At 32.0% G+C, this 12,328-nt stretch overlaps 2 protein-coding genes across 3 annotated transcripts; one reads left to right on the top strand and one right to left on the bottom strand.

Annotated features, from left to right (window-relative positions):
- Positions 1-2,554: 2,554 nt before the first annotated feature.
- LOC111707974 (uncharacterized) lies at positions 2,555-12,076 on the bottom strand. 2 transcript variants are annotated; one of them, XM_023481178.1, is made up of 10 exons: positions 11,865-12,076; positions 11,551-11,598; positions 7,634-7,694; positions 6,318-6,374; positions 5,946-5,979; positions 5,115-5,214; positions 4,887-4,987; positions 4,196-4,281; positions 3,267-3,492; positions 2,555-2,867 (listed from the first exon to the last, which is right to left on the bottom strand). In XM_023481178.1, exons 1-10 carry the CDS (start codon positions 12,043-12,045, stop codon positions 2,607-2,609), a joined length of 1,155 nt encoding a protein of 384 aa, XP_023336946.1. In that variant the 5' UTR covers positions 12,046-12,076; the 3' UTR covers positions 2,555-2,606. The 2 variants fall into 2 exon arrangements, with proteins under 2 accessions (XP_023336946.1, XP_023336954.1); XM_023481186.1 differs by having other exon boundaries at positions 11,877-12,076.
- LOC111707994 (uncharacterized) lies at positions 9,564-10,261 on the top strand. Its single transcript, XM_023481212.1, has 2 exons — positions 9,564-10,064; positions 10,140-10,261. Exons 1-2 carry the CDS (start codon positions 9,612-9,614, stop codon positions 10,155-10,157), a joined length of 471 nt encoding a protein of 156 aa, XP_023336980.1. The 5' UTR covers positions 9,564-9,611; the 3' UTR covers positions 10,158-10,261.
- Positions 12,077-12,328: the final 252 nt, after the last annotated feature.

Genomic DNA, 12,328 nt, shown 5'->3' with positions numbered 1-12,328 from the left:
TACAAATTTTTCGCATATAGACTAATATATATTGAGTATATAACATGTCTTCACATATACAAATAAAGATAACAAATTAGATAGACAATTAAAAGCAAAAATTAAAAATAAACAAATATCTTTAAAACATGACTGAAACATGATGGTAAAAAAATACAAATAAAAAATTACTAACACAAAAGTACAGGGTGTCCATATAAACATATGGGAATTAAAACTTAAAAATTGTAATATTTTATTGTTGTTAATAAATCTGGACAAATTTCTCATTATCTCTTTATCTCAATTTTGAAGATGTAAAAATGATCGACCACATTTTGGAAAGCCCGAGGCCAGTAGTTTTTCGGTGTTTTAACTGAGATACTACTTAAACTGTGTTTTATAAATAATAATACCGCGGGAAAAAAGAAGATATAGAAGTCGTTATTTAATTCCCATGTTTATTGAGACACCCTGTATGAATAACAAAATAATTAAACAACATTCCACAAAAACTGCAAACTTGGGTATCGAGACATCTTTAAACAATGAATGTCATCCACGTTCTACGCCAATTTTCTATGTCATAATAAACACACCACACATCAATGTCATCAAATAAGGTAGCTTTCCTGAACCCTTTTAAGAACTAGCCTACTATAGGCCCCTCTTTAACCTTGAGAACAGTTCACTTACGAACTTGTTTGCACTCACTTTTAGATTTATCGCATGTAGATGTAGAACTCGAGTAGGCGTATACAAAAATCTAAACACTGAAAAGGCTTTTTGAAAATATCTTCGAAATGGAAGCCCGACCTTTTAGTTTCTTAACTCCAATCATGAAATGCAGTCATTTAATTGGCGAATTGGATTCGTAATTTTTTCCAGCGCTTCATGTGGCGTTTTTATCGATTTATTTCGAAACTGAGGAGTAATAAAGAAAGCTTTAACAATATTCACCATAGGTTCATCAACAGAGGTCAGTATGGTCTTATTTCTATCTAAGAAATAAACGGTTTTATGTTAAATTTTTTATTTCTGATTACCAATTGAGGAGCCCGCATACCGCAAAACACGTTTAGGTGGCGGTGATTACAAATTGAGGACTTCTGCACTCCCATCCTGACCACATTTTCTTTAACTTACTTTTAGTTACCTTCCGCTCTGTTTGGCCGATTTTCAATGAAAAGTTTGAAATTTTAAAGGTTTACACTATCAGGTTGCAATGATATAGATATTAGAAAATTTGCGGGAAAGACTTAACTCCTTATAAACCAGAAGCATATGTAGCTTTAGTTAGGTTTAGCGAAAATTGTTCTACATCATTAACCAATGAGACATAAACTTCTAAATCATTGAATGGTAAATCAAGGTTCTGCAATCTGGATTGGAAATTGCGAAACCAAGAAAGTTTGGATCATTTGTTTTAGGTAAAATAATTTAGCAAATATCAATGAGCGGAATCGCGACTTATCATTCCACAGAACACGGGTCAAGGATCTGGGCCCTGATCTATTATTTTACAGAACGGGTCAAGGATTTGGGCTCGGATCTTTTATTCTACAGAACGCGTCAAGGATCTGGACCCAGATCTATTATTCTACAGATGAGGTCAAGGATCTGAACCCGGATTTTTTATTCTACTGAATCAGTCAAGGATCTGTGCCCGGATCAATTATTCTAAAGAACGGGTCAAGGATCTGGGCCCGGATCTTTTATTCTACAGAATGGGTCAAGGATCTGGACCCAGATCTATCATTCTACAGATGGGGTCAAGGATCTGAACCCGGATCTTTTAATCTACAGAATCAGTCAAGGATCTGTGCCTGGATCAATTATTCTAAAGAACGGGTCAAGGATCTGGGCCCGGATCAATTATTCTAAAGAACGGGTCAAGGATCTGGGCTCGGATCTATTATTCTACAGAATGGGTCAAGGATCTGTGCCCGGATCTTTTATTCTACAGAATGGGTAAAGGATCTGGACCCAGATCTATTATTCTACAGATGGGGTCAAGGATCTGTGCCCGGATCTTTTAGTCTACAGAATCAGTAAGGATCTGTGCCCGGATCTTTTATCTACAGAATGGGTCAAGGATCTGTGCCCGGATCTTTTATTCTATAGAATGGGTCAATGATCTGGGCCCGGATCTTTTATTCTACAGAATGGGTCAAGGATCTGGGCCCGGATCTTTTATTCTACAGAACGGGTCAAGGATCTGGGCCCGGATCTTTCATTCTATTAAACAGGTCAAGGATCTGGATCCGGATACAAAATTTAATATTGTTATATTTTAAAAAAATAACAAATATTCTGAACAATAAACGACTTCAAAATATTGTCAAATTAAAAGCAAATAAACACACAGAAAGAAATTTTTTACTGTTTAAAAAAATAAAAAGGGTATTTTACATCAGCAATTATAAAGTTCATAGGTTCATAGGTTCATAAAGGTTCATAAGTTCATAGGTTCATAGGTTCATATACCTGAATACACCAATTAAAAACAGAAAAAAGAAATTAAACAGAAAAAAGCAACATGAAAAAAGTCGACGAAATAACAATTCAAGTCAAAAAATATTACTTAGCGATTTATTATTATCAAATCAATCTTTTTATCTAGTCTTCTAATCTCCGAGAAAATCGTCCAACCAGTCCTCTAGACCTTTGTTCTCCTCCTCCTTTAGTATACTGACAGGAACAATACCAGGAGCTGGGTTGGGGTTCATCTCGCCAGCTCCAGGTTCAAGTGTTGAAGGTTTATCCAGAGATTCTAAGAAGTCAAGATCTGCTTTATCTTGATCAGGATCCGGGACAGCAGGTTTCAAAGGTTTCTTCTCCCGTTTCCTTCTCTGCTCGAGAGGTTCAGATATCACAGTTGCTGCAACCTGAAATACAAACTAAAAGTTGATCCGACCTTCACCACAATGATCAATTCATTTTATAAGATTAAGTGATTTTTTTCTTTCCTAAAAAGTTTAAGTTCAACCAAATTTTTCATAATTGATTGCAAATATCTAACTTTGCTAAAATTTCTAGAAGTTTAGTCCCATTATTCTAGTCCAATGATAATATCAGATTTTTAAAGTTTGTTATATAAATAGGAAGATTGGAATCGGGAAGCCTTTTTGACATAATTTAAGATAAGGAATTATTTTAATTTCGGAAATCTTTCAATCCTTAAATTTAGACATCCGCGACGAGCAAAATAATTCTGAAAATTGTTAAAAAATTATAATGTATGAGAAGTAAACAAGTTTTTGTATGAATAAAATTTTCAACAAAACCTTTTTATCTGGGCTGGACTCCTCGGTCTGGTTGTGAACTAGAGGAGATGGAGTAGAACCAGTTTTCGTATCAACAGGAGTAGCAGAACCGGTTTTGATGTCAACAGGAAAAGTAGAACCTGTTTTTATATCTAAACGTGGAGTAGAACTGGTTTTTATATCAGTATTAACTGATTTAGTAGGATTAGGCACAGGATTACCTGGGGACTTCGGTTCTTTAAGAATCCTGATACAGTTCCAACATTAATAAAATTGCCAATTTAAAAACTAAAATTTTAGGTATGTTTTTTTCAATGAAAATATGATGAACAATTAGGAAAAGTCTACAGAGCATAATTGAGTATTGAGTGAAGACAGTAGCAATTACGACTTTCAATAAAAACAAACGTTTGTATTTTAAAAATTGTTCGTTTTGCCAAAAGGTTGCAAATACTAAAATCAAAACAATTAAACTGAACTAAAACTGTTATGATTCGTAGCAAACCATTTTGTTCTTTTTGTGGATTTTTACGCGGTCAGAAACTCCTCATCAATTATGTAAACCTAACCTCCTAAATATATTTGGCTTGTCTCTTGGTTTGTTTGTATCCAAGAACCCCGCCAATTAGAATTTAAAAAAATAATGAATCTATGAAAACAGAGATGAAAACTTTAGAATGTGATATCCTTAATCCCGATCTGTTAATTAATCTGGAGATTAAGTTCATGAGGAGTATAAGCAATATTTAATCTGGAGATTAAGAAAAAGAGTGGATTAAGCATTTATCCTGATATCCACCATTCTAAAGTTTTAATTTTATGATATACGATAAAAAAGGCGATTTAAAGAACAAGATTTTTAAACTTCAACTATTACTAAAAAAAGTGTCCCTAAAAGCGTTATTGCTTTAGTACTTGAACAGTCTAAGAAAAATGTAGTGCAGGAATCCCTAAGAATTGGATCAAAATCTGCAGGTTTTACAGATTCCTGCGCTTTTCTCTTGAAAGTGTCAAGTGTATCCTGGTCCAACAAATCCTAAAAAATGTTTAATTTTCATTTAATACTAATTTTTATATTTCTACAAATACAAGCACTTGGGATTTAATAAAGTTTAGGGGTTGTTAAACTGCCTACCGCTGCGCCATTTAAATTTGAATCTCCTATTCAAATCCTTTCTTAACCTTTAACTTTGAACCATTGTTTATTTGAATCGGCTGTAGGTAGTTCAGCAACCTAGATAAAATTCAGTCCCTGCACTGGTCTAACAAATTCTAGGAAATGTTTAATATTTATACAATATTTGTAGCTGAGACCAACTGCCTACCGATATGGTTCAAATTTAAATGACGGACTAAAATCCTTTCTTAAACTTTAACTTTGAATCGGCGGTTTAAATTTGAACCGGTAGTAGGAAGTTCAGCGAAGTAGCTAAAATTCATAAAATTCGGTCCCACGTCTAACAATTTTTAGAAAACTTTGATATTTATTAAATATTTCTGGCTAAAACCAATATTAAAAATGGTCAGGGGCGTATTCAGGAATTTGTCCAGGGGGGCTTAAAAAAGTGTTCTTTCCAGGTGGGGAGACTCAGCACCCATTGGGGCATGAAAATCCCCTGAAACTCTGATGATTTTATCTACCTGGTCCAGTCCTATCTGCTGATGCAAAGGAATACATTTTATTAAACTATCTAGACTAGTTAAGTCAAGGCTAAAGAACTCTTTTGATAACTCCGTAGAACCTAGAATAAAATTTTCTTATTGTAACTCCAAAAATCAAATAATTTTGGGTTATCCATGTTCCTTACATCTCTCAGAAGATAAGAAACCAGGATAAAAATTCTCTAATATAAATTTTAAAAACATCACCTGCAGTATCCCAGTCCTGTTCTCCTTTCAGCCTTATATGAGATTCTGCTCGGTTTCCGGAGTTTAGGGCAAAATTCCAATCCTGTCCTGTCAACCCGTCCTTAACATTACAAAGGTTTAATTTAAGAAAGGATGATTCCATTTGTCTTTGTCCGTTCCATTAAGGTGTTATCAGCCCATTTCCGTTCAGTAGAAGATGTATTAATTTTCAGTTCTATTAAGAAATCCGTTCTACATGGGTGTCCTTTCTTAAAGTAAATCAAAATTTGACAAAACAGGGAAGAGAAATAACAGAGTGAAGTGAAAAAGTGAATAGGTGAGAAAGGAGAAAAGATGAAAGAAAAAAAATGTTATCCCAGAAAATCACAGAACAGGAGGAAAATTGAAATCAGTTCGAATTTTTTGTAAAAAACCAAAAAAAGGAAAACGAATTCAATTTTACTTGAATTTTCTTCCCTCTTCTTTCTGAAAAACCGAAAGAGGAATGAAGATTTAATTTGAATTGAATTTATTTCCTTGAAAGTAAGAAAATTCAGTTTGAAATTTCTTCCTCGAATGTATCCCGGAAAATCAAAAAAAGGAAAAAATTTAATAGGATTAATTGTCTTCCCCAAAAGGTCCCAATAATCTTAGATACAATTGCGGGGGGCTATGCACCCTTGACCCCCCCCCCGCAGTTTCTCCCCTTAGGGATACAAACAAGCGCTACCAAATAAACAATAAACATGGAAGAAAATTAAACTAACTTTATAACCTTTGATAAAAGGAAAATTGTTTCATGTGTGGTGTATAAACAAAATCTTGGAGAATAAAATATAAATAAAAACAAACCTCTTCTTCGTCCTCTTCACTTTCCACTTCATACCTTAATTAATTATTCGAGTATTAAATTAAGATTGTGTATATACAGTACTCGCAGTACACAATTAAGTACAACAGTCCTTAACGCTTTGTGAGATGTCACATGGATGCCACATTATATCATACAACTTTTTTTACTTTGCAGTTGTGTACAGTGTACACCTTCGCATTTATCAATTTATATGAAATTGAATTAATTTCGATTTTCCAGAAAAGGAAGAAAAACAAAAACAAAAATAGCTTCGTACAAAGAAGGTTTAACTGAAAATATCCAAGAAAAGTTAGAAAAGTTAAATTTAATTTGAAAAGTGATTTATATTTGATAATATTAGAATTAAATACCTTGTCCAATTACTAGATATATTGCGTTTCCATCTATTCTCTTCTTCTATATCCGTCCTAAAATTAATAACTTTACAACATTACTAGCTTGGGAACCCAACTTTGCGTGTTTTTAAACTTGCCAGAGTAGACTACTAACAAATTTCGCCAAAAACTCTGATTTTCTAATACCTATATCATTGCAACCCAATTTTGTAGACCTTCGATATAACTATAAATTATGTTAGATCAAACAATAAAAGTTGTAAATATCAAAGACTTACACCACCAAGTTGCAAAGATATAGGGATTAGAAAATTTGTGCTTGTGGCAGACTCAATTCTTTTTGTTTAACCAAGCCAAGAACAATTCCTTAGATTTTCCGGGTGTGTTTTTTTCTTTTAATACTTTGTACACGAAAAAGTGATTAAAAATTATTTAATTAAAGACCCTGTACTTCTGTTCTAAAACTACCCATAGAAATCAAGCATGTTAAACTTTATCGGTGACAATGTCTATTGTAATTTGATGTTTTTTCCTAGCATATTCTCTTGGATCATTTCCTAGTATATTCTCTTGTATCATTTCCTAATATATTCTCTTGTATCATTTCCTAGTATATTCTCTTGTATCTTTCCTAGTATATTCTCTTGTATCCATTTCCTAGTATATTGTCTTGTATTATTTTCTAGTATATTCTCTTGTATCATTTCCTAGTATATTGTCTTGTATCATTTCCTAGTATATTCTCTTGTATCATTTCCTAGTATATTGTCTTGTATCATTTCCTAGTATGTTGTCTTGTATTATTTTCTAGTATATTCTCTTGTATTATTTCCTAGTATATTCTCTTGTATCATTTTCTAGTATATTCTTTTGTATCATTACCTAGTATATTCTCTTGTATCATTTCCTAGTATATTCTCTTGTATCCATTTCCTAGTATATTGTCTTGTATTATTTTCTAGTATATTCTCTTGTATCTATCATTTCCTAGTATATTGTCTTGTATCATTTCCTAGTATATTGTCTTGTATTATTTTCTAGTATATTCTCTTGTATTATTTCCTAGTATATTCTCTTGTATCATTTTCTAGTATATTCTCTTGTATCATTTCCTAGTTCTCTTGTATCATTTCCTAGTATATTCTCTTGTATCATTTCCTAGTATATTCTCTTAAATCATTTCCTAGTATATTCTCTTGTATCATTTTGTTAATTTCTTCTAAGTATTATTTACAAAATTTACAAAATGAAGTGTGTAACTGAACTGTCTACTGTGCAATGAAGGTTTCATAAATAAAATCTAGATCAGGTTATAAATTCTTTAAAAATACCTTGCAGCCATAAAGCGTTGATTTGCCTCAGTAACTAGTTTCTTTCCATCCTCTCTTACACCTAAGATTATATCTATTTATAAATCGTCAGCAACCTCTAAAGGCCACAGACAACCACCCTTCAGGCAATCCCGTTTGCATACTATTATATACGGCCAGGACAGGGAATAAGAATAAAGGGAAGGGAAATGGCGCTGGTCTGGCATGGGAAAGCCAGTTGCACTGCTTTGCAGACAAGTTCGTTATCACACACGCACACTCATTTGGTACAGACATACAACATGACTACAGTCAAGGAAATTGCAGAACAATGTCGTCAATTAAAATTAAGCTTGAATAACGAGTAGTTAATTGTAAACTTTAATCAAATTATTTTCTTTGCCTGAATTTTTACTTAAAGTGTTGACTTAAATATGTAAATAATATACTACATGTATATTAAACTTATTCTTAAGTAAACAATGAACAACAAAAAAATGTACTATCCTAGACTGTATACAAATACCGAGATTCTAATGTACTGTATATACCTACAGTACACGCCTTTGGTTTGTTATCACACGCACTCTTTTGGTACCAGGGATTAGGTCGATAACTAATCTCCTGTTCCACTAGGCATAACACCTTATAACAGGGTGGAAGGGGTAACTTGTTCAGAAGAAGTATAAATAACAAAATCAATTCTTCAAAACTGTATTTATTAGGAATTCATAAATTGACGGTAGAGGGCTACGTAGGAGTGTTACGGGAATGAATAATGTTCTTTCAATTAATCAAAATTGCATTTTTAATTATTAACCATCGTCTAAACTCATTGGGGGTTTATATTCTTTTTTTAAAAAAAACTATGAGGGGAGAATCTGAGAAATAAAGACGTAAAATTGTAGGTTTTTCATCATTTAGTGAAAATAATTTTCCAACGAAAAATTCTATTGTTTTCCGAAAAAAAGAATTAGCAATGAAAAATATGAAACAAATCATTTAAACTAGGTTCAAAAAGCATAAAATTGATTTGAACAAGCAGTGTCCTTTCTATTAACTCTGTTCTAGATCATAAGTTACACATAGTTTATTTTATTTTTCTCCCACTAAGAATACTTTGGACTTGAATACTTTGGACTTGTTTAAAAAAAATTTGAAAAACACATAAAAAATAAACCGAGAAGTATTAAAATACAAAAGTTTAAGAAGCTAAAACAATATTTAATCAACGTTCCAATAAAATTTTCGACAGTAATTTAGATAACCAGGGTTATCCACAAAGAATGAGATTTCCTAAAGAACTGATGAAGTGAATTTATACTTTTGATACTTTATATTCATGATTCCCTGCTACTGAAAAAATTGGTTTTCTCTTTAACAAACCATTAAAATACAATATTTAACACAAAACACTTTTAAACTTGGGATCCTCATTATTTAAGAGTTTTAATTCGCCTTTACAGTCTCATCTGTTGTGGGTAACTAGTGAAATCAGATTATTTAACTGTCTGTCTGCTTGTTTGTATATCATAACTCAGAAACTTATTGACCAATTTGCCTCAAATTTTAATTAGGTGTGGTATTGATAGAACCACGAAACTGCTTGTTTTTAAATTTGAAATTGAGTGGTTTTGACTTTAAATCGAAAATTCTATTTCAAAACAGAGCTGGTTTATCAAGATAGTTTAAAGTAAAAATTCTAAAATAGATACATTTGTCCATATTACATATTAGTAGCTTAAATAGATATCTAGCAAGGTCTGATAATATATATATTCCAATTTCAAGTAAAGTGAATTACAGATCGATATCGAGTATCTGCTGTTAATTAAACTTAAAAAAAATATAGTGAATAAAAATTAAACCAAATTTGATTAACTGTCATCTAATAAAGAGGTTTGATTGAACATTGATCCTACAATTAAGTTTCTACAATTCAGAAAATCCGCAAGTTCTGTTTAAGAAATCCGTAACTATTTGTTTTCCAGTAGCAACAATGAACCACTTCAAAATATTCTCATTGTTTTCAGTTTTGGCAGCTGTTGTATTTCTCGTGCTGGGAATAGTTCTCATCGTCACCTTTGTCCTAAACTCTTCATACCTTGAATGGGAACTGGCAGAGGCTTCAAATTTTGATAATTGGGGAGTTTATATTATCATTGCTGGAATAATTTCGCTTTGTTACGCAGTTCTCAACATTTATGAAATTATTACTCTAACCGCATTAAAAAGCGGTGCCAAGAACGCAATAGTTGCAGAGATGATCTACATTCTTGGACTAAAGAAGGAGAAAGTAAGACCGCAGGTTGAGGGCGGTGACATTGTAATTCCCGATGTAGAGGTAATGTCAGTAAGAACCAAATCCGATGATTCAATATTTGGACTTGGATACGATGCTCACAACAGGTGGACTTTCTCAGGCAGAAAGGCAACGCCTCATACCCCAAAGGTAAATTTGTTTTTGTAATTTCAATGCTTTAATTTCTTATTTAAAAGATAAAATATCATTAGTTACTATTTGCAGAATATGGAAACTTGTTGAACGAGTTAAACAGAAGCAGATTGTCTCAGACGTCATTAGTAATAAAATATTTAATTTTTGTAAATAATAGTTTTTTATATCAATATATTATTTTCTTTACTTAATCTCAGCACAACGTTAATAAAAGATATTTATACATTACTTTTCAATTTTCTATATTAAATTTTTATTACAGGGAATGTACTCGTAATTTAAAGTAATCCTCAATTTGTAACTGTCCTTAGTTTCACACTTTTTATCAACTTAGAAGAACAACGATTTCTTCCACATTACTGATCGATCTATCTGTTACTTTTTTAAAAGATAAATACCAAGAAAACTAATCTTATTCCAGATATCTGTTAATACTGAATGGTTATTAGTTAACAACGAATTGAATTTAGAAGGATATAGAACTATGCAGGGTAACCCAAAAAGTATGATCGAGACTTTAACGATAACCTTCAGGTTGAAATTGGTCTGCTGCCTTTAAAAAATTGTCCAAATAAAATTTGATGATGAAGAAAACCTTTTATTCAAGAAAAAGAACTGAATAAGTTCACACTAGTCATCTCTAAAGTCCCATCCTTTAGCGGTAAAGCTGTATCAACAGAGTTTATATTTTTTCATTTCTTTAAACAACTCAAAAAAGTAGTTGTGACAAAAAATACAATGGTAGGCGATTATATTTATAACAATGAAGACGACTTTTTTATTTCAGTTTATATTATTAACAAGTTTTTTACGAATTACAAGTTTGTAAGTAATCAAATCCTTTTTTAATGTACAACTTCTATGCTTATGTTTATCCATGCTGTTTTACAGTTTGATATAAATCAAAATTGAAATCGATAGTCGTCTTCATTTATATGACGTATTGATATAATCGCCTACCACTGTATGAGGTCTAGGAAAAAAATTAGACCTGTACAATATTGTATACCTGTAGATTAGAATATTATCTAAATGTAGAATTTTATGCGAATGTATTTGTAAAATACTATAAACCTATATAACATTATCTACCTGTACACTATTATCTACCTATATAACATTATCTACCTTATAATATTAGGTACTTGTAGAATATTATCTACCTGTAAATTTTATCTACTTTCACTTGAATATGATCTACCTGTAAAATATGAATATACACTGCAAACTAACCAGAAGGAAAATGTCAAATTCAATTGACATTACTGTCACAGCTTTGTGACTCCGTTGCTCCTCTAGTTCTGATTTTACGCACATGTGTCAGAAAAGCTAATTTATTCGGTTACATAATACATACATTATAAATTCAAAACATTTTTGTTCTTTTCAATATCTCTTCTATAACAGAAGATATGATCAAAAATATATAATTTGTCAATCTTACTTGAATTTTACTTTAGTTTGACGTGATATAATGTACCTGTAAAATTGGCTGGAAGTGAATCTACAGGATCTATTATCTCAGAGCCTGGAATTATAAAAAATATGATTTTTATTAACTTTCTCTGTTTAATTTTTAATTCACGACATTTTTGGTATAATAACTCTTAATTGAAATAGGTTAACACTAAGGATACTTTCAGACTCAATAACGTGTTGTTCACAAAGGTGCAAGGTGGGCCAAGTAGGTAGATGCACCCCCCCCCCAGCCCATTATCCCTCTTGAAAATGAAGATAATCAAATTAGTTTTCCAAATCATTAGCACTGACTTAATTTCAAATCATAAATCTTACGTGGAAGCCGACCTGTGGGTTTAGGTTCTGAAGCTTGGCCTGGTTTCTCTTGTTTGTCTTTACGAATTCTTGATTCATCTGTCTGTTTTCTTCTTCTTTCAATCTCAGGGTTGTTTTTAGGTTCCTCGGCTTTTTTCTTTCTTTCATATTCTCTTTTATTTTTCTTGTCTGGCTTTACCATTTTGGTCTGAAACTATATTTAGTTTTTAACAAAATACAATTTTATTCTTTTTCTCGACTTATTTATTTTATTCTTTATTTATTATCTTTACTTGAATATTTATTTGAATAGGACACGCTCTTTGGTCCCAAGAGGACTTTCTTTTTAGTCCCAAAAGACACACACTTTGGTCCCAAGAGGACATAATTTTTTCTTGTCCCAAAAGGACACACTTTTTGGTTCCAAGAGTACAACATTTTTTCTTGTCCCAAGAATTGGACACGCCCGTTCCAAGAGGACTTGT

This window comes from Eurytemora carolleeae, unplaced genomic scaffold (genome assembly GCF_000591075.1).
Source record: "Eurytemora carolleeae unplaced genomic scaffold, Eaff_2.0 scaffold105, whole genome shotgun sequence".
Lineage (NCBI taxonomy): Eukaryota > Metazoa > Arthropoda > Copepoda > Calanoida > Temoridae > Eurytemora > Eurytemora carolleeae.
The sequence above is the reverse complement of the archived record's forward strand: the minus strand, read 5'-3'. Positions and strand labels throughout refer to the sequence as shown.